The sequence below is a fragment of the Blennius ocellaris genome (assembly GCF_963422515.1).
Source record: "Blennius ocellaris genome assembly, chromosome: 12".
Taxonomy (NCBI): domain Eukaryota; kingdom Metazoa; phylum Chordata; class Actinopteri; order Blenniiformes; family Blenniidae; genus Blennius; species Blennius ocellaris.
In genome coordinates, this window is record NC_137661.1 from 6885233 (window position 1) to 6908399 (window position 23167).

Below are 23167 nucleotides of genomic sequence, written 5' to 3' on the forward strand. Positions count from 1 at the left end.
AGTGAAGTAAAAAAATGCCTTAGCACTTTACTAAGCTCTATAGAGACAAAGCCTGGCCCCTTTCGTATTGGAAGGCTTAAATTTGCATATTGCTCTGCTCTCTCTTTGTCACATCTCGCGATACATGTGTTTTTTTCACCATCTCTGTCTGGTCTTCTCTGAAGTTTTACCTTGTTTGGCTTATGAGCAGTGATGCCGGTAACGTGTTAATTTGTAACGCGTTACTCTCACATGACCACTTTTTTTCAGTAACAAGTAATCTAACCCGTTACTATTTCTAAACCAGTAATCAGATTAGTTACTTGTCCAAGTCACTGTGCGTTACTATTATAGTGTCCCGCAAGACGAGTTTCTTGTCTGCAGAGCTGCCTTATTAAAAGAACCGACCGCTCCTCCGTTCTCCTCCCAACAGAACCAGACACGCAGTGCATGCAGTCATCTGACCCGCCCCCTTCTCCACTCTCAGCCAATCACAGGCCAACACGCTCTAACAGGTAACACAAAAGAATTAGAGGTGGTGCAAATAAATGAATAAATAAATATATGCATAGTGCAACAACAGACTACAACTACATCGCTGGGTAAATAAATAGCAGTAATAATAAAAATATGCTAATAAAAGCATTAGTAAGATATAAATACAACAGAGGATGAAGGTCAAAGGTTAAATATGTATAAACAGGGTGCAGGAGGCCGGGATCAGCAGAGTAAAACCGGTTGTAATTTTTATGTTCAGATGATGGGGGGGCAGCTGCTGAAAGTAACTAGAAAATTAACTTGTAATCTAACTTAGTTACTTTTAAAAACAAGTAATCGGTGAAGTAACTTAGTTACCTTTTAAAGGAGTAACTTGTACTCAGTAATCAGATTAGTTTTTTAAAGTAACTGTGGCCACACTCCTTATGAGCATGTTTCACAGTTATATCAGTTATTCACACAATATTCAGCATCAAACGTGGACCACTGGGGAGAACTTGCACACAAAACTGGATTTGCAGCGAAATGTCAACGGATTATCCTTTTTCCTGATAACAGCTCAAGAATCTAAAGTTCTTTCTTTTTTTAAAGATCCATCAGTTTCTGCACATGCAACATCCAGCCTGAGCATCATGTCCTCAGAAACACAGAGGGAGATTTTCTCTCAGAAGTACACAAATGTGTGTGTGTAAGAGAGAGGGTGCATATACATACATACATATATATATATATATATATGTGTGTGTGTATGCACAATCATCACACACACAGATCTCCCCTGTGTGACTACACACCTGTCCTGCCGTTACACCTTCAGCAACATCAAAAAGGAGAATCTATATTCTCCCCTCTGTCTTTTTTTTTTTTTTTCTCATTTGAGTGACTACGAGCAGCAGCGGCAGCTGCAGCTTCTCTCCCTGCTCCCGCTCAGTCGGGGTAAGGCAATAGGTTTAGCAGGCGAGGAGGCGCGGCAGATTTATGGCGGTGGATGTGACCTCTGGGGCCGTAACACGGTGATGGGTGAGTGGCTCTCAACGGTAAGCTACTGGCACTTGACAAAGTGCTCGAAGCAGAATGAATTTACTTCTCTTTTCCTCAATCATCAAGCAGCCACTGCCCTGACCCCCATCCTGACTGCTATAACAAGATCTCCCATCTCACAAGGGCCTGAAAAATTTACTGTCACATCTACTTTTCAATGAGCTCAAGTGAGCACTTCTTTCACCTTCAGCGGAGCAGGTGCTGCTGCAGAGGAGGGCTAACCTGCCCCGGCAAGTGTTTGTGTTTTATGTCTGGGACATGTGCGTGTCTGGGTGTGTGTGTGTGTGTGAGAGAGAGAGAGAGAGAGAGAGAGAGAGAGAGAGAGAGAGAGAGAGAGAGAGAGAGAGAGATGAACAAATATGAAAGGAAATGTGTTGGACACTTTTGGAAGATGGTCCACTTGTTTCCTCACCCCTCCCCCCCCCCCCCCCCCACCCCCTCCCAAAAACCCCCAAAAAGAACAGCCTAAATCTTACAGATAACAAGCAGTTAGTGCTAAGTATGTGCTAACTCTCACACACACACAAACACACACTCAAAACCACAGAATTGCGAAACAGGGACACAAAGGGCACGGCTCTACGGGTGGAGGTAGACACCTCTCGCCTCTAGCATTTATATTAGAAGTCAATCTACCTTATCACATCTTTTATACACACACACACACACACACACACACACACACACACACACACACACACACACACACACACACACACACACACACACACACACACACACACACACACACACACACACACACACACACACACACACACACACACACATTATGAGGTCTGCGTGTTTGCGAGCTTTCATCAGCTTGATGGCAGTAGACTTGGACTTAATGATCCTGATATTCTTTTTTTATATGCAGTCGATAAATCTTGGAGCACACATTTAAATTTCACCTTTCTTGCACTCCAGTTGCAGAGGAAAATGCAAAGTGGATGCAACAACAACGTTAAAAAAAACAAAACTTCACTCTATAAGTATTTGCGATGATGACAATTTATGTTATGCATTACTTAAATTATTCGTTCAAATTTCCTTTTGAGCCACAATTGATCAAATATTCAATTAAAAATAATTCTACGCAACAAGGTTAGTTCAGAAAATTACAGGAAAAACTGGATCGAAATATAAGCAAAAGAGAGAACAGGGTTAAAGGAAAGCCATAAAAATAAGTCCTTAGGTCGTCTAACCAGGGGGACGAGCATTAACAGCAAGAGATAATAAAATTATGAAGGAAGAAGCTGCACAAAAACAGCAGTAACATATTTCATTGAGTCAAAAGTTTTAATGATTTGGAAATGTTAACGGCAAAATGAAAAGCTCGCACCAATCCAGTCTAATCAACGAGGCACTTGTTGTAGACTTTGAATGATCTCTTGCTGCCAAGGACAGCAACGCTCTGCACAAAGGTACTTTAGCTCAAACCTATTTGAATTCAAAGTAGCTGCTTCAAGAGTAAAAATCACTGACATCACATTGAGGTTTTCTTCCTGTACATTTTCAAATATTTGGGATTTTAATTTCTTGTCCACTGAAACGTACGCATACTGCGGCCATTTAATCCCATAAGCAGACACACATAAACTGAATAGTAGGTGAAAGAAAATGAAATGTGGCTGGGAGAGGTTTCACTTTACAGCTGTACAAGGATTAAATTATCTCTGCATCCAATAGTCATTGGATGCTACCGCTACTGTACGATCAATAAAACGCACATTCGACAAAGAAAGTTGGTTACGCCGACAGTTCATTTTGATCAAGATGGGTCTTTAAAATGTCATAACTAATTCAACCTCTTTTCTTTTATGAGCTCGCCCTCACCCAATGGGATAATGTTATCATGATGAGCCCATAAAAATCAATGATTAAACATGTGTAATTTTCCAGAGACAATGTATTAAAATTTATTGACTCCCGGGGAATCTCTCTCTCTCTCTCTCTCTCTCTCTCTCTCTAGCCATCACATCAGCCCTCGAGCGGCAGGCGCTCTGCATGTAACAGCTGAATATAAAGAAGAACATTAAAAGCTATTCAATAAGCCACTGTAAAATTGATCAGGCTATAAAAGCTGCCATGCGAGCCTGCCCAGCCGCCCCACCCTTTCTAAATGTGGGCGACTGTTGCGAAGTCAGGCTGGGATGAGAGTTAGCGACATAAAATAAAAGGAAACATATAAGAGAGGAGGAGACGTGTCTTGGAGAAAACAAGTGACGTGAACAGAAACAATCCATACGTGCTGAGACAGCATTCACAGTGTAATCAAATACATTTGGACTTTTGATTTGCCAGTCAATATGACAGTTATTCTACAAACTTCCCACTCCATTCACTCACTGACCTCTACCAAACGTAATTGGGGCACCTGGAAGTTTAACCACCTCCAGGTCTGAGTCAGTACAGTGCTCTTGAAAGTTCATAAACTGTGGTGTGTCCCAGTACAGAGGAGCACACATCCTGATATTTCTTTCCGGAAATAAAAAAGGATTTCTTTGAGAAACCTGGTATTGTGCTTTGTAATTTCTTTGCAAATAAATATGATAGTAATGAATTAACCGCCTATTATTAATATACTGTATAATCAAGAATTGGTCCTATACATGTGAGTCACAGTTTGTTCTAGGACTGATTGAGGCTGTACTGAGTTCCTCAACAACTTATCTTTTACAATCAGGTACGCGTTAAAATGTTTTTTTTCTGAATGTTAACTGTTAAGTATGTTTATCAATTAGCAGAATATGAGCCTGCTGCCGAATGTTCAAAATACACACATACACATCAATAAATTCAATACAATGCAAAAGGTCTGGTACTTGAGAAGATTTTAATTCTGCCTGGGAGAAAAGCAATTCCAGATTCTTCAAAGTCAAGTGCAGCACTTTGTTCCAAATTCAGAAGCAATTAAGTAAAAACAGAAAAGGCATGTTTAGAGAAGCAAGTCCCATCTCTTGAAAATAAAAGATGTGCGGATTTTGCAACAACAACAAAAAAAAAAAACTTGGCAACAATCCCGGACGGTTTAAAGTTCCCTAATCAATATTAACAGTATTACACTTGGTCCTTTCTACCGCCACCCCTGACTTAGAAGAAAAGAGAATATTTCCAGCGGCGAGGAGTGGTGCTGTTGGCTCAATCAGTGGCAGTGGCTCGGCAAACTGCGTTTTTCTTTTAACTTTCAATTCTCCTATGCATCCGTGCTTCACAGCCCCTAGGGCTATTGCCTTTCTCAATCTGTCCCTGGAGAGGCAGGAGTTATGGTCCCTGTCGATTGAGGAGAAAGGGATGTTATTCCCCTGTCACCTCCTGGTCGCGCCGCCATCCTCCCTGTCCTGATCTACGGCCTAAACCCCCCCCAACCTCACATCCCTTACCGCCTTCCTCTCTCCGTTTTTCCCCACTTTGCTTTGTCGTAAGCTGCCCCGCTATGTCGTTGCCACGGGTTGTTGAGATGAGGATGATGGAAAAATTCTCTGCAGGAGGGGGGGGGGGGGGGGGGGCAGAGGTGCCGATATTAGTTCAGAGGGGCTGTTGGAAGCTGCACGATGGAGGCGGTGGTGAGCGCTTCAGCATTATGTTGAGAAATGTGCGGAAAGATGGTCTGTGTATGAAAACATACTTACTTACATAAACAAACAGAATGGAATATAGCTTAGCAGTCAATGATGCATATTGTTAACCAAAAAAAACAACACAACTTCACAATATAAACCACATATTTATAAAAGAAAAAAATTCACGGTGTCGCCTCTTTGCTGGAGAAAGAAAGGGAGGGGGGCGATTTGAGGTGGGGGAAGTGAAAAACTATAAGACAGCCTGCCCCGGGGGAGCTGACCTGCCCCAGGGCACGTGCAGGTCCTTGAATGACACCCCTGATAGTGGAAGAGTGACGGGGTTAAACATAAAAGGCATTTAGCCGACAATTACATGTGGTGGCTGCTGACTCTATGTCACAGACGCCCCCGGGGGTTTCGTTTTACATTTGGCGGCCGACCGCTACTGGACACAAGTAATACTATATAATCCAAATAAATGATCTGTTCTTGTTTTCTTTCAATTCCAAACGTGAAGCAACAAAAGATGTGAACATTTCCATGACCTTCTGGAGAAATGTTCAGGTAGGCACAATAAAATGGGGTTCCATGTTATTTAGACCTAAACTACACGAGCAGGACCAAAACCATTGCATTTACCTAACAAAATGTAAAACACGACTTGTAATAGACCATTCATTGAAAAAAAGTTTATTTTAATATTACTTTTGCATGCTTAAATGAGGTCAAATAAACCAAGATATGAAATTTACTGACCTTATCCAATTCAAAACTATCCAAATACTGTTTAAAGCAAAGAATAATTGGCTGCCGGGCAACATTCAGAAAATGTTCAGTGAGAAAGAAAAGTTACAACTTCAGGAGAAAATTACAGTTAAAAACTCGTAAAGTCGGCTCCACCCAGAAATGAATCTCTGTCACCATCCGTGGTGTAAAATTATGGAATTATTTATGTACAGAGATTCAACAATGATCAAACTTAATAAGTTACTGTAAAAAGAATATTTAAAGAGATTGTGGAGAGCTACAGGGTTTTGCTACGAGAGCAAGGGCTTGTGTGTCACATTACAATGTATTGGTGGAGGGGCAACAATCTGTCTGCATAAATCCTCACTGTCTTTGTTATTTGGGTGTCGGATAGAACATTGATGTAAATGAAGAAAAATGAAAAAAAGAATTGTGATTTGCAACGATAAAGATGTAAAGGGGTAGGATTAAAAACGTTGTGCTTCTTATTACCCCCTTTTCGAACAAGCAATGCACATTTTGCTAAATTGGAGTGTGTGCCGAGTCATCTCTGGATCGCTCATTTGAAGGAGTATAGAAATAAACATAGAAATACAAGGAGACCCGTGCCAAATCACTAGAATGGAGTTATTTTAAGGCCGCCTCGAAAATAAACGCTCACAAAATGTCGCAAACGAGCAGAGAGCTCAGGATGGGCTCTTCCTTTACTTCATACTGGATTATCATGGAGATCAATATGGGGCACAAGAGCCATTGAGGAAGAGTAAGTCAACACTAACCAACACTAACTAAAGGTGAAACCAGGAATTTACAATGACAGGGTTTGAGTTGGTTGGTTTCTTTTTCCCAGCATTATTTCTAAAAACTGAAATTACAAGCTTGTTGATTTTTACAGATTATTTAAAACACAGTTTGTGGATTAAATGCAATGTAAACAAGACCCTGGCAAACTATAAGGACATTACAGTCCTTCATATGACAATATAAGTAATCTGGTCAGGGACCCGATCGCCATAACCACAGAGGACTGCTGTGGATTATTTTCAGCACGTTTCCCATGTGACTTATCCTTTGTTGGTCTACAGCTGTCATGTGACATTGTGCGTTGCTCCTATTGGTCATTGAGCTATGAATCAATCTGGAGAAGACCTGGATCACCGCAAACAGGCAGGATCAATACATTTTAGTCCAGGACCACCCTGGACTAGTCCTGAAATATCTTTGATATGGCAAGGATCACTCCAGTCCTGGTCCAGGACCAGTAACTCTTACCCGCTGACATCGCAAATAGAGCGAATTCCAACAGATTTCTTGTCCGACAAAACAAAAGAAAATCTGTCCTAATCCGCTGTTTGCAGCATGCGTTACAAAACCATCTACACTTTAAGAATACAATTCTAAAAACCATGCCTTTAGATCATACGACACACTACAACAAAATGTGAATAAGTTAAGACTGTTCGAAGTTCAACTAAAATGTGAGACTCAAAGTGAAACTAAAGGCCAATTTATGGAAACACATCATATTGACGCCGTCACAACGCAAAGCCCTCTGCGTCACCGTCTGAACCACCCGAGTAGAGTCTGAATGTCAAATGTCAGAGTGATGCTGACCACAAGGACTGTGATTGGTCTGCTATATTACACCATTTTTGGTACGACACTTCCACTTGACTGACGCTTCAGAAACTCGACACCCCCTGGTGTTACGTTGGTGAATTACTTTGTGACGCATACAACAATTCAATTAGCATTGACTCACAATCAAAAAAAGCCACAATGACAAAAGGTGCAAGGTTCACTGCAAAATGCTGAAAGGGAGTAGATCTCAAAAATGTCTCAAGAGAGAAAATGTGAGCTTTGGTCTCTACTTTAACTGAGAAAAGTCAACAAACAAAGATTCCACCTCGGCCCTGTATACATGACATCGTTCTGAATGACACCTCATTTGTTTCAGAAAAGTTTAGCGTTTACACGGCAACGGCAAAAATGCTGAAATTGATGTAGCTCGCATGCCAGGCCACAAGGTGGTGCTGTTGCTTGCTTTTGCAATGAAACCACATATACATGCGCGGCCAGGACAATACGCTACAAACGCTAACAAAATCAAGAATGCTTGACAATCGTATTGATAGATGAGGAATTAGGATTATTAGGGGTGAATAGCAGCTATAACAATACCAATATCAACTATAAAACTGGAATACAGACCAGGAGTCATGCCTCTATGGAGGCCGCCCGCCATGTTTGTTATTCGTGCATCAGCAGAACAACTGCCTGCTACGGCGGCGATGCACAAGGGCAGCAAACGTGCTCCGAAGCCTCTGGCTGAATTTGTGGAGTGGGGAGTCGGGAGCGTCAAAATCAAGTTCCAACTTGGGAGCCAGTTTTAAAAAGTGATCGTTGCTCATTTTTGATGTTGTGTACCTTACGGAACCTTAAACCAACAAATATCAGCACACGCCATGGGACACATGCTAAAAAAAGAGTGAGTTCCAGACCTTAGAGTTTTAAAGACCATTTTCATACGGGGCAACACAGAACTTCTCTTCTTTTTTTGGTGGTGGTGGGGTACTATTATGCACCTTAGGCAAATCTTGTTTGTGAGGGTCTCTCTGGGTGAAAGAATAAATAAATAAGCGGATAAATAGATGAATAACCCAGAGGAATGGGAGCCCATGTGGCCTGGCCATCCATCATATATCCTATTACCCCGCACTCAGCGGCTCCTGCAGTATATATAATGTAGTCAACCTCTGTAAGCAGATACAAATTCTACTCTTTTCCTCCTCAATTTGTTATATCTGACACCGCCACAGCTTGTGTGGTGTTGTTTCTTTGAATTATGAATAGATTTCCTTCGCCCGACTTTCGCTTGTGCGCGACAGCGTGGCGTTCTTATGCAGAACAGCTGTGGAAAACAAATTCTTAAAGCCTGGTGTGCTCTGTAGCGGTTGGGCGAATACGCATAAACAGTTGCGCTTAAAGCCACTTAAGAACAAACAAATGGGCTCAATATTTCATCTCCGGATATTTCTTATGATGATGAATACAAAATGCCAGAATGCAACCCAAGTACAGGGAATGCAGTTGTTTAGGTTCCTCAAATTACGTAAGAACGGTTTCAGATATTTCTGCGTAAACAGTGACGGTGTGACGATTTATAAAATCTTAATTGATATTATGTTTGTCAAATGTGCCAACAATTAATTTAGGGAACTATAAATTTGGCATGTGCCAACATGAGTGAGTTAACGCTTCAGAGGGAAACGAGAAATGAAGAAATGAGATGCAAGTGTAACGGCGAGAGAAACATCGGAGGGAGGAAAAGAATGTAAATACAGCGGAAACCAATCGCAGATTTTGAACGCACTGCGTGTTTGTTTGGGTATTTACACTGTAACACTGGAATCAAGCACTCAGAGCTCAGGCTCACATGACAAGAGGCCATTTCAGGGCCACACATCCTCTGAACAGCCAAGCCGACAAGAAGAAAAAACTCAATATTTAACACACACACACACACACACACACACACACACACACACACACACACACACACACACACACACACACACACACACACACACACACACACACACACACACACACACACACAGTTATTTGTCAATCATTTGAAATTGCAAGAGGGATGCAACACTGCAATTTACTCGGTGGATACAGAGGGAAGATAAGTATTGAGGAAGTGATTTTTCTTTTCTTTTTTCTTTTCTTTTTTGAGGGGGGACTTGGCTGAACTTTCAAGCTCTGTTTGGTTCGAGCAGATGTAGAATTAGCACACATCACTTTGCATCAGAGAGACACTGAACACAAGCTGCCGCCCAGAGGCCAAATGCCGCTCCGTCACACAGACGCGCACATGCACACCTCACCTCACCTCGAGTGTGGTAATTATTACTGTCCTGTCAATTCCCAAATGCAAATTCTTCTTGTGATTCCTCACGAAGCACGTTTGGTATCCGCCAGTGTCTTATTGCCGGAGGTTCAAATCGACAGCAGATACAATGGACCGGTAGAGATGAGGGTGTCCACTAAGTGATCTCTCAAGGCTAAATAGAAATCACACACCAACAGCGACAAGCACAGAAAAAAAAAAAAAATATCATGGTTGAATTCAACTTTATGACACTGCAGTAAGAAATACTGTAAATACAAATCCCACATGCACACAAAGATACCATCACTTAACACTCAAGGAAGGCCTCACGAGTTCAATCACTTATTCATCCATCGCAGACACTTGAGATGTAATCAAGGGTATCTGAAATCATAATGTAATTTACCACAGTAACACATTTACTCATGCACATCCAGTTGAGTGAAAAAAAAAAAAAGAAAGCATGCAGAAAAGACACAAAAACAGGGGTCAAGCAGCAGCCTCTTAACTGCTGCACTCATTTTGTTTAAATAAAATGTGTCATGCATTCAAACGTTCATAAATGTAACTATTCCAAAAAGTCATTCTTTGTGCTTTTTGTCACATAGTCAATGGCACTGATATAGATCATTCAAAGGCGTAGTATTCTAGTATATACATATATATGACTTGTATTTTCTTTCCATTAAATGTAACAGTGATTTTATTATAATTTTTTTTAATCATCCTGTAAGAATATTTTGACCTGCGCTTTGGATACATGATCGTTTTATTGGTTGTAGGTTTCCTCTGATAGTTTTCACATCTATGTAACATATTATCTCCCTTGATGCACAACACTATCAAAGTAGTCAATTTACAGTAAAATATTTGACTTTGTGCAGCTGTTTAAACTAATACATTCCACGCCGCCAGTAATTTAGTGGAGTTCCAAATAGAGGATGAGATTCAAAAGCCAGAACCCGGATGAAATTGCTGCAAACATGCTGTCATTCCACCAGGGAACTTTCATTCTTTCTTTTCTTTCGTATTTTCAGATTGAGGGACCCTGCCTCATGTCAATGCACTGGGCTAAATGTGCATGACATGTGTTGGTGTGTGGGTGGAGGGAAGTAAGAGGTGTTGTCAACGAAGATCTGTGTGTAATCTGCAGGAGGACTCGCGCAATCCACCGCCACACAACTTTCTATCTAACAAGGCCCCTAATTGCAAGGGATGCTGAGGAACACATGTTGGGAAGAACGGAAGAGGACGGGGTGTCAGATGTCAGCAATGCGCAGCCATATGGTTCTTACAAGATGAGTTATTCAAACTGAATATGACACCAGAAAAAATGAGGCATAATGCTGCACAATACTCCGCCAAAGACATACAAATGCAGTCAACTTGTAAACTTGTGTTCATCAAAAATCAAAATTAAATTCAGAGGCTGATCACACGCAGACGCTCTGGACGGTTGCTGCCAAACGAATGTACTTAAATCAAAACTTTAACAAGGACTGCTCCATATATAACCTTCACAGCCCACAGAATTCTGAGATTATCAATAGATCAAGGATGAGTAATTGGAAATGAAACGGTGTGACATAGCCAATTTTCCGTAGCGGAAACAAAACAAAGTAAAAAAAACTGCCTACAGTCCTACAGTCCACTCTAATACTGAAGCAAATGAGACCCAAACAGAAAACTCAGTGACCTTTTGTGATTCAAAGCATGAACCATAAAAGAAAGATAACTGCTTGGCCATCTTTGCTTGTTGAGTGAGAGGCTTTAACAAAGCAAGAAGATGGGATGAGGTAACACCGGTGACCTAACATATTATAAGGGCTCGTAACCTTCAACTCAGTCTTTGTGCGGCGCCTCCTCATCAGAAATGCAACACTCATGCACACAAACACCCACACAGCCCTTTCAATTCGAATCCCCCCACAATTCATCCCCTATCCCTCTTTTATTCCTTCATTATGCACTTGTCCTTCTTTCTACTCAAAGGAAATATGTGCTTCACTTTGTTTAAATTTCTGTACTCTGAAAATAACCCACTGTCTGCTCTGGACATTTGAGCCAACAAACTTGAGTAAACACAAAGATGGAAAAAAACAGCATGGAAGTATAAAAATCACTACTACACATAGATACACACATGCACACTCACGCACACGCGCATGCACACACACACACACACACACACGCACACGCACTCGCACACGCACACGCACACACAGAAGGGGTTGACCTTGTATTTGCGAGATACCACTATAATTTAGTAGCAGTTGCAGTTATTGTAAAAACAAATGGCTCCAGCTGTTTGTTTGTAGTTTCTGCTTAAACCTGAAAGGATATATAGTCCCTTATGTAGAGTTTTCACTCCCATTATATACGTATTAAAAAAAAAAGAAATAGGTTGGCAGAGAGTGATTGTATGAAACACGCTAAGGAGGAGACTTGGACTGTTAAAATTCATTAAAATGCATTAAGAAATATTCCTGGGTGATGAAACACCTCAGTCATTCCAGTTCGGCTGAGTTGTGTTTATCAAGACTTATATTGTGGACGTGAGAAATCTGATAATGTTGCATATTGTCAGTGTGACTTGGCCACCAACTCCGCGTTTAGTGCTTCATTGTGCAAAGCCAGATGCATCTTCATGTCATAACATTGAGCCACAAATAGAATAGTGGGGCAGTGAATGGATTTAATGAGATAACGTGAGCATTTCTGCAGTTGTGTCAAAGATAATTTTTTTTTATCCACTTGGCTTCCTGGAGATTCAATCCAGTAAATGTGGAATACGGACTTATTGAACAACTGTGAGTTGGTCTAATGAAAGAGGGCGGGGATCATACAGAACAATCAGCAACGGAAATATTTCAAATCTAGTTTTATTAATTTCAATTAATATAATATATTTATATAAATGTGTAGAAATCTCCCTGCAGCACTTGAATGCCCTCATATGAGGTGAACTGTCCTGATATGACCACATTTAGATTTAATGATACACTTGGCTGTATCAATCTACTGTTTAACCTGTAGGCGATGCCAGGAACTCTGTCGATAAATAAGGTGTCGAGAGTAAAAAAAAAAAAAGTGTGTTATCCACTATATACTGCACATATTACAGGTTATCCACTAAGTACGTCGAGCTTTGTTCACAGAAACGTGGAAAAACTGCCTCAATAGAGATAAAGTGTCATTAACTATAGAATCCAAACCACAGAGGTCTGCTCAAAGGACATCTGCCTCTGATGCTGGTCTTCAATCTAAAGATTTTACAAAAACCTCTTCCAAACAGTGTATCAAGTGATGGTGAAATATTGGTCATCAGGTTTTATACAAGCTGTCCAGGACACACAGAGAGTCTTTGAGAAATTCAAAATCCTCTTGCAGATGTTTGAACTGTGCGCCGGGGAGGGAAAATGCTGTGCAGTTTCTAAAAGAAAGGTAAAATTAAGAACATCTTACTTTCACAACGTTGACCTCTCCATCTATTTTGCCCTTCTTTTGAAACCGGTATCTAAAATCATTCCCACAATCAAATGGGTCTCAAATCTGCTGAGTGCAGCATGGGTCACGCAGCGAGAGTGAAGCCAGGGTGTCTGGTTAGTGTTAAAGTTTAACAGGAGATTTTAGATGTCTGATTTCAATCAACAGGCAAGCCACTACTCTCCATTTCAGAACCCCATGCTGTAATGTCTTGCAGATATGCCAAAGGGTTCATATACTCAAGGAATATATGAGTATGCGTGGCTGTAATTGTAATCATTCTACCCCTTTCACTTGCACAACATGTTTATGATCTGATTCAAAAGTATGTGTAACCTATATAAACAGTTTAACAAAAGGTTAATACTACCTTTCTTTTTTTTTTTTTTTTTTAATGACATTTTCCAATTCGGAGCTTTTTGAATCCCAACAAATAAGCAAAAAATGACTGTGAAACACCCATAAAAAAAATTCACTCCATTTCTTTGCTTCTAATACTGACTGTGTGAGTGAGAAGGAGGTGTTTTCACACTCTTAAAGTAGAGGGCGACCTTTTCCCCCAGCATTCTGATATTAGTGGGAATTAATTTTTCTGAACTCCGAAAATCTCATTTTAGAGCGCCGGTCTCACAGCGCAATCTGTGAATCTTCAAATGAATCCAATGAATGAACCCTGATGAACAGCATGTATGTGCTCTTAATTATTTCTGCTGATGCCCACACTAAAGGAGTGAAGAGGAGGAGAAGGAGGAGGAGAAGAATGTTTATCAGATGAACATTTTGCACCGCATCAAACAGAAAATGTTATTCAAGCAAAAATGAAATCTTTAATCAACTCAAAAGAATGTTTGGGAGACTGTTGATAACATTGTAATCTGATTTAAAACTACATCTCAAACTTGTTTTACATCAGTTTTATCTTAACATTGTGGAGTTTTTCAAGTTTTATAGGAACGCTTGCATTTTAGAAATGTTCTTTAGTGCCGAGGCTCCTACTCCTGTCTTTTGATCCCACCAATAAATATTCAAGGATGAGAGGGTTACTCATGCAGAAACCATATTTTAGTTGACAAGTATGTACGTTTGAGATCATTGTGTTAAACAAAGCAAAGGATTTGGAAATAACTCACAAAGTAACAGCATTAAAAGCAGTAGCGCTGGTATTAGTATATGGAATAAACTATTGAATGAAGCAAGCTTTTAGAAAATAAAAGAAAGGAATTCAGTAAAGTGAGTCTTACAAAATGAAATCTTTATGTATAACAGAGAAATATGAGAGGAAGATGTCATTAGCATTTCAGTGTTCAATCATCCGGTGAATTTTCAGGTAAAAATGCGCCGCTTACCTCTTTAACCAATCCACCTAACCCCTCTACCACCACCATACCCCACCTGATGAACATCCACACTGCAACACACATGCCAGACTTAGAGTACTTAGCGTTTCAATTGTTTAGAACAAGAAAAAAGAAAAAAAATGGGGAAAAAGCTCGGCAACTACTACTCTGCAAAAATTAAAATCCTTCACAGGCAAACTTCCACTTGTAGAAGCAAGGCTACAGGTGCTGCTCTCTTCAAAAGAGAAGGTAAGCTCCAGGGAAGAAAAGGTACACAAGCCACAAAATAGTTCACTTATTCTTATATATTCAAATTTTGTCTTTCATTAAAATTAAAAGAAGATCACACAATAGGTGGCCTTCCTTGTTCTTTTTAAATGATGGTGGATTGGTTGTGCTTTTCGAGAAGCAAGGCCAGCAGAGTAATCCAATTAGCAAGCAATATTGTGACCTACTATTATGTTCCGTTCCAGCGACAGCTGTCGCCAATCCTCTGATCAATGGGCAAAAACTGCAGGAACATTGAATCAAAGACGCTTTTCCATCCCTCCATAGTTAACCTTAACCACGTTTAAAAGTAGCGTATTTCGTTTCAAGAGCAACCATTTTTGCCGCCATATATTACAGTTTAGGGTAGATGTAAACATGGTTTCATTATCTCGTGGTGCAGACGTGATTCACTGTGGCGGATGGAAATAATTGGAATGAAATAACATTTCAAAAGCTCAACCGTGGAAAGCAAAAGTGTATGTTTTTGAATAATGTGGAACACCTGATTATACCATCCAAGTGTTCATTACACCAGCACAGAGACCATACAGGGCCTGACCTTCTAAACGATTGCACATTAATAAGAACAACAAACAAACAAAACAAAACAAAACAGGTGCAAATGTAGAAGCTGATTTACTAACATGCTGCTCTGAGGATTACACCTGACAAAACAACACTCACTATCATTGTGTCTCTTTGTTGTTTGTGTTGATTGGTGACTGTACAATGCATAATGTGACTGACTACAGCTGGAACCACTGGGGATTTTTACAGATGTGTCACACGCCTCTCATCACAATAAAGCTGCCATTGATGCAAAGATGCTGAAAACACTTAGTATGATTACAGCAACTGCAATTAGGTCTTCAATGACCGACTGAGAGGCATTTAGGGGTAAATGACACCAGTTACCCACAGGACACTGCAGTCAGACAGAAATAATTATTTGGGGGACAAAAGTCAGATTTGTCTTTGTTTTGACAGCTCACCTATTGTCTTCTCTGCATCCGTCTTTGAGCCTGGTGCGCTGCTGCATGGACAGGCCTCCTCCTCCTGACTTGGGTTTGCTCCAAGTGGGAAGCTGATAGGACGGGAGTTGGTCACTGAGCTGGACGGTCGAGAACTGGCACAATTCTGTAAGAAATAAAAAAAAAAAAAAAAAAAAAAAAAGCTCTGTATCACCTTGCTGTGTAGAGCTGATCCCAACTATGACCTTGTCATGTGTTCAATGACACAGTTTAAGTAGACAATCTGCGCAGAGATCCCCACCAAAAGAATAAAATATACTGTTCAGTGAAGGCATCATCAAGAAAAACAGGCTACTGTTTCTATTGAGTGTGGAAAAGCTGAACGGTTGCGATCAGAGATGACCATTAACAGGTTATTGCCGACTACAGTTTCACGCTTACTGTAATCTGAGAGCCAAGCCGGAACAGCTGATGCATGAATTTAACTATGAGAGCTCGTTGTTTCACAGGAGCACGCACATCTTTTCGCCTGACCAAAATAAACGGCAATCAAACAAACCCATTTGTTCGCGCAGCTCTCAAAGAGACTGGGGGGACTCTTTAGAGGCCCCAGGGCCCCATAATTTTCAGACTGAACTTGTATGCGACAGGAATGTCCAATATGGCAAACACTCGGGGGGCCAGCGAGTCTCCTTTAGTCTGTCGTCAATGTCCAGCTTCAGAGCGGATAATACACACACAACGAACAGATACTGCATGTATTTGTTCATTTTCCATTTGCAGCATGCCACTTTAAATCAATCCAATGAGCAGTCCCACCAACAAACCAATCATCACACAAGGTTCACCACATGCAGTGAAGCCACACCTATGTTGGTGTGATTAAACACAGAAAAGCAGCATCAACTCTTGACCACTTGTTAAAATGAAATTTCAGTCCTATTAATATTTCCTCTCCGGCGGATTCCAAACAGCTTCTACATGATGCTTCTTATATCTTGTCACAACTTGAATTAAGATCAAAAAAACTAATCCGCTTCCAATTTATAACTATATTTCAGTGGTGTCAGGGGCATGGAGGACTTTAAGGAGAGGGGGGGGGGTGTTTTTTATTTGAGTCCGGCAACTGACAGCTTTATTTCACAAAGCAATCTGGCTGTGTATGTACAAGAGGAAGGTCAGGGTGGGTCAAGAGGTACGTGGTATCAAACAGGCAGGCAACACTGCTCAAAGTGGCTTTGTGTGTGTGTGTGTGTGTGTGTGTGTGTGTGTGTGTGTGTGTGTGTGTGTGTGTGTGTGTGTGTGTGTGTGTGTGTGTGTGTGTGTGTGTGTGTGTGTGTGTGTGTGTGTGTGTGTGTGTGTGTCTCCTGGGTGGGGTGAAAGGCTGTGTGCACAACCCTGCGCTCATGAGGCGGGCCACAACATGGAAGAGGGCTAAAGAGGTCAGCAGCAGTGTGGAATTAAAGAAGCGAGATTGTGTGATTAGGTTTGGTAAAATTTATATGAGGTCATCAAGGTTAGACGTACCATGCCATCATATCTCCAGCTGTCCCAATAATTTTTAACGCCCATCCAGTATTTTGTGCAGTCATGGAAAGACGTAGATTCCATCTGTATGTACTGTTAAAATGTGAAAAATCACCCCCGCTCATGATGGAATTCAAATTTACAAAGAAATGATGCATATAACCCTCCCAGTCAACGTGGAGTTGTTAGAATATCTGACAGGTCATTTGTGTGGTTTTCACATAAGAGCCGGTTATTTTTCATAAAAGGGAACATACATATTTAAAAATTCCTTTTTCATTTAAAATACCACTTTAGATCCTTCAATTGAAGTCGATGTGAAATATGCCACTGGGTCAAACCTTTACTTGCAAATAATAAAACATATATACCCCTCTATCTTCAGCAATCGTCTGCCACTCGTCTTCAAATGACCCTATATGTAGTAACACTGCCAAAGCCTCTATATCCCTCAACCGGCAAGGCACGATACCCAATCCTATGTTTTATAACAAGGGGATATATAGGGGCATGTGCGGTCATCTAGAGCCAAATGTCTCCTATCTAACCAAAGGACAGGTAGATACAATAGGTTGAATAGGATTTATGGCACAAAAGAGCATTAGCTAAAAACCGTCAAGCAGCAGTGATGTCTAAAAAACGCGTTCTGGTAGCGGAACCCGGCAAGATTGGAAAATTGCCACCACAAGAGGGGAAAAGAAGCAGTAAAAATGACGGCAGGTGGTGGAGGGGGGGCTTCACTGATAACATGAGCAGCCAATATATCAGATTGCACCCAGGGGCACTGTACCCCCCAACCACACACACACACACACACACCTCAATTTGTCTGTTTATTTATTTTATTTCCTTCCATCTCCAAAGTGTCCTTTCCTGGAGTAGGACGGGTTGGGACTGGGGTCAAAGGGAAGTCTGGATACACTGAAATGTTTAAAAATTAATCTCCTGCTTAGAGATGATTCCAGTGTGGTGGTGGTGGTGATGGGGGGGGGGAGAGTTGATTGTAAAGTACATGTGTGTGGGTCAAAGTGCAGAGGGAGGTGCTGGACAGAGTGTTACAGGCCATAAAGACAGGCTGAACGACCACGGAGAGGAGATGTGACTGTAATGTGGCAAGGAGCAAGATGTGTTTTGTGCCTGTGCATGTGACTGTGTTCACTTGGGAGACGACGAAATGATGAAAAGAGTGGGAGTTAGTCAAAGTGCTGAGGTTTATATTAATTCAATGTGCGTGTGCGTGTGTGTGTGATATCCTTAACTACTTCTAAAGCGCTTTGCATGGGCTATAATCTTTATAGACACACATACATGAGAAAACCCACACAGACACGTGCACGTATTTGCACAGGGACACACACACACACACGCTTGCACCACTTGCAGCATCCCACAGTTCCAGCCAAACAGCAGCGTCCAACAAGGTATAAATACTGGTCTGACACTTTAATGTCAGGGGACGGCTTGTCCTGGATTAGAAACTTGTAACCCACCACAGAGCTTGACATTGCTGGGATGAAGGTGCTGCAATGGGGAGAGTGAGGAAGGGGGGGGGGGGGGGGGGGGGGGGGGCTATTACGGTGGGTCTGTGTTTGATGTATAAGGGCATCTAACATGGACTGTCGACCGGTGAGAGGCTAGCAAATGTGCAGGGCTGCTCTGTGGGCCAGCTTTCATTGGCATTGCTGAAGTAGTATTCCCCCCCCCCCCCCCCCCCCCCCCCCACAGGAAAATTGTGTCTGTCGCAGCAGTGTTCTCTCACACACACACACACGCATGCACGCACACACACACACAAAGGATCAGTATACACATTCACGCGAAGGAAAATGGGGGAATACATACAGAAAAATTAAGCGCTTTTCTCCTCTCCTTGATCCTGTTGACCGTGCTCCGAACCTGAAAGAGAGTGAGAGAGAACAGGAGAGAAAGAGGCAAGCATATCCGTTACAGCAGTCATTGAGATGCACTTATAACGAATTAAAACAAAATATCTTTTATGAGAAAAACACATTGGTTTAAGTGTACTGAGAGAAGGATTCAACGTGTAAGGGAAAATGTGTACTTTGAGGCTTGGCTTTCAGGCGCCGATAGGCATTGGTTGAGACTGTGTGTGTGTATGTGTGAGAGAGAGAGGAAGAGAGAGAGAGAGAAAGAGAGAAAGAAAGAGAGAGAGAGAGAGAGAGAGCGAGAGAGAAAGAGGGTGTTCCAGTATGTCCCAGTGGCTAATGGGACTTGAAAGTGACACATAGAGCTGGGAAACTAAGGAGACGACTTCAAGCTATCATCTGTCAACACCGAGCGCCGGGACCAACAAATGGAGCTATTGGAGGAGAAGGGACCGCCCTAGCAGAACAGATTACATTTTTACAGATGAAACAGTGTACTGCACACCGTCATTTAACACATACAAGAAGAGACAGGGATTTCAAAGCTGTTGGAGAATACAGTACACATGAACACAGCTTGACTGCAAAGCTATGCTATTCTAAGCTCAGCCAAGATTTTCATGATTTAATCCACAAGGTAGAAGACAAATCAATATGTAAAGTGAAATGGAACAAACAAAATGGAACCAATGAATTTCACAGTAATCAAGTAAAAAACTGCCTGATGTTTCCTTACTAAAAGTTCTAAGGATTATTTGTCACTTTAATTTATTTTTCTGTTATTTTTATGGATCGTATATTTTATATATATATATATATATATATATATATATATATATATATATAATTTTATTTATATATATATATATATATATAGAGAGAGAGAGAGAGAAAGAGAGAGAGAGAGGAGGAGAGAGAGAAAAAAATAGAGAGAGAAAATCAGTATCAAATCCTGTGTGATAACCTTTAAAATTTTGATTAAGAGTGGAAAAAAGAAATTTTTAGAAATTTAAGAAATGTAATTGTATCTACCATTCCATTTTACTGAACATGCAATCAGAAGTATGTTGATGCTCTTTAGTACAGTGAAGTAACTGTTAAGACAAAGGAAAATAACTCCTATAACTAATCCTTTAAATTTCTCAGCAAGGCTATGGAGAAGCAATAAATGTACACGATATTAAAATGCATGACAGTATTTAAGTGTTATCGAATGAATACAGAAAAATCTCCATGAATTCCAGATATATAAGCGTCTTCACTTTTCTCCTGCTCGCCATTTACCACTGCACTCAAGAACAATACGTATGAGTTCATTATGAAAACAAATTATGATTTAAACACAAACTGACAGAATAGCAAGAATTGCTCAGTTGCTCAGAGTGTCAGGTTATGCAGGCTTAAGTCGTCCATGAAAATCCCTTTGGCGCGTGTGCACGTGTGCGTGCGCGCACGCGAGCACACGATGGCGCACGTTGCCCCGCGCTAACTGTAAATTTGTGGCGGCTGGGCACTCATCACCTCAGCCCGTCCCAGCCCAGCCCACCACGTTAGTGAATATGCATTATGGCTTATGGCTTCATTAAGTCGCGGCGTGTTATAAATTATGATACCGCACTCAATAGAAGCGCGCACACACACACACACACACACACACACACACACACACACACACACACACACACACACACACACACACACACACACACACACACACACACACAGTCTCAGAGACAGCATGTGTATACAGAGGATGTTTTGCATACATACATTGAAGGGCTACATAATGAAGAGAGCCCGAGCCCCGTGACAGGGCAGAATCAACAGTGCCCACCTGATGTTTTCTAAAGTCCCTCTATTATTCCTGACAAGATCCTAGAAAGGCCTTCGCGAGCCGTGGATGTCGGAGAGACGCATCTTAACATTAGTTAATGGGGGAAATAAGACTTGGGGATTTCGCTGATATCAAAAGCAGCCGGCGTACTGAGGCAATTACATGACACAACTTAATTAATCATTTGACAATGAGGGGAAGGGCATTGTTTCAGATGATCGTTATGTGTTTAAGGGGTTTTGCGTACACTCAAGGTTTCAAAATGATGCAAAGCGTGGTTCCCCATGTAAATGGGCGCTAAGCGATTACCATATGAAAGCCGGGCGCCCGACAACACCTGCCGACATCCTTGGAGCTGATGGAAATAAAAGGTCATCAAAGCGTGGGATTACAAGGTGACCACCAAGGAAAAGCTAATTGCAATGAATAATGGAGCGCTACTGTCAGGTAATTAGCAATTAAAACGTTGCATTTTGAGTGTAATAGCAGCAGATGCCGTTTCTCTTCCATATACCATATTGGTAATTACTCAAACCACAAACTTGCCTCATGAATGGAGCGCGTTCTGACTTCCAGGCGGCAGTCGGTTTACCACCTCACTTTAGCATATCAAAGTGAAATTTGCTCACATGATGATAATGTAATACTTGTTAGTCCGACGTGGTTAACAAACAACAACTTTGCAAAGTTCTAACAAAGAGCAGCCGGATTTTACCACAATGGGCTGTCAGTTACAACTCTCATTAATAAACACAGCTCCAAAGTATCTTACTCGTAGGATGTCCTGTCCGGTCGAACATTTCTACCTATAAACTGTGTTCCTGTGCTGGAACAGAGGAACGCTGATGTCTGCTATATTGTAATCAAAGGGCAGCCAAGACTTGTAGTCTCAGGGCAGACATAACAGGAATCTCCTATCCTTACTTTCGCAGCATTGCTCCAGAGAAGAGACAAAACGGGGACTTTTAATTATATCCATTCAGTCTTTCCCATTAAGTGGCTATTTCCTTTCACGATATGAAGAATGGTGAACGGTGAAGCCAACGGTGCTGTGCATCAGATTTGAGGTAACAGGCGAAAGACACAATACAAAAGACAAGCAGGGTGAGACAGGACCAAAGAAGCCCCACCTTTGGAAGGTGGGGGAAGTTCGCAGGAAGAAAGAGAAATGTGGAGAGGTGAATAATACAGAATTTTTTTTTTTCCTGTAAATCCTAACAAAGAAGTGTGTTCTTTTGAAAATGGGAATGTGTACACGAGCAGCTCACAAACTACTGGGACCTCAGGGTCAAGGACAACTTGAGTGTTAGAAAATGAATTCTCAAGCACTAAAAAAAAGCCACTTAAGCAAGAATGCAGTGTTGATTTATTTTACAGAGTGAAGGGTCAACCTTCCCTGGCTCTGCATTGTCAGTACATTGCCTATGACTCAGGGACGGCTCTTCATGTGCTAGAGAAGACATGAATGAAGGAATGGAAGTGGAAAAAGAGAAGTAAAAGAAATATAATAAGAGGACAGGAAATGCAAATGTTCCATTGTAAAAATTCTTTTGGATGGTCAGACAGGGGCAATGATGAAAGAAAGTTCAAAAAGGGCCTAGAAAAAAATACTAAATTACATATTAAAAAAGAAAAAAAATACCCAAAAGGACAAGTTGTGTGGATTGAGGTGACCTGTACTCACGGTTGTGAAGAGATGGGAAATTCTTCTGAATATCTTTGTGTGTATTGATGATGACCTTATCTGTCCAGCCAGAGCAACACGAGGCATCGATACGATAATGTACAATTGTGTGTTTTTATATTGTTGTTTTTTTTAATATATATGTATATAATAGCCACATCCATGTGTCAGTACCTCATGACATGAATCACCTCAGATGTTTTTTTTTTAAGGTTTTGTACAAAGGCCACTTTCAAAACAGACTTTTTCAATGGCTTACATTGTCCGGGATTTCAGGGATTTCTGAATTCTCAGTAATGCTACAAAGGAGAACTTTTACAGGATTTAAACTTTCTTCTGAGAGTTCTGTTTCAAAGGTGTCCATACAATAAAAATGCATATTTAAAAAAAAGAAAAGAAAAAAAGCTGCATTGTAAGAAGCACTCAAATGTAATATCATCTATGCA

General features: G+C 41.1%; 1 protein-coding gene across 4 annotated transcripts in view; it reads right to left on the bottom strand.

Annotated features, from left to right (window-relative positions):
* LOC308137669 (adhesion G protein-coupled receptor D2) overlaps positions 1 to 23167 on the bottom strand; it is an 89956-nt gene that overhangs the window by 25654 nt on the left and 41135 nt on the right. For 3 of the 4 annotated variants that reach the window (XM_080506434.1, XM_080506433.1, XM_080506435.1), the window contains 2 exons: positions 19160 to 19213; positions 15812 to 15956 (listed from right to left, as the gene is read on the bottom strand). In XM_080506434.1, coding sequence (XP_080362560.1) covers positions 15812 to 15956; positions 19160 to 19213 — 199 coding nt within the window. Of the gene's footprint in view, positions 1 to 15811; positions 15957 to 19159; positions 19214 to 23167 lie in introns of those variants that run through there. The other variant, XR_013936854.1, reaches the window with a different exon arrangement.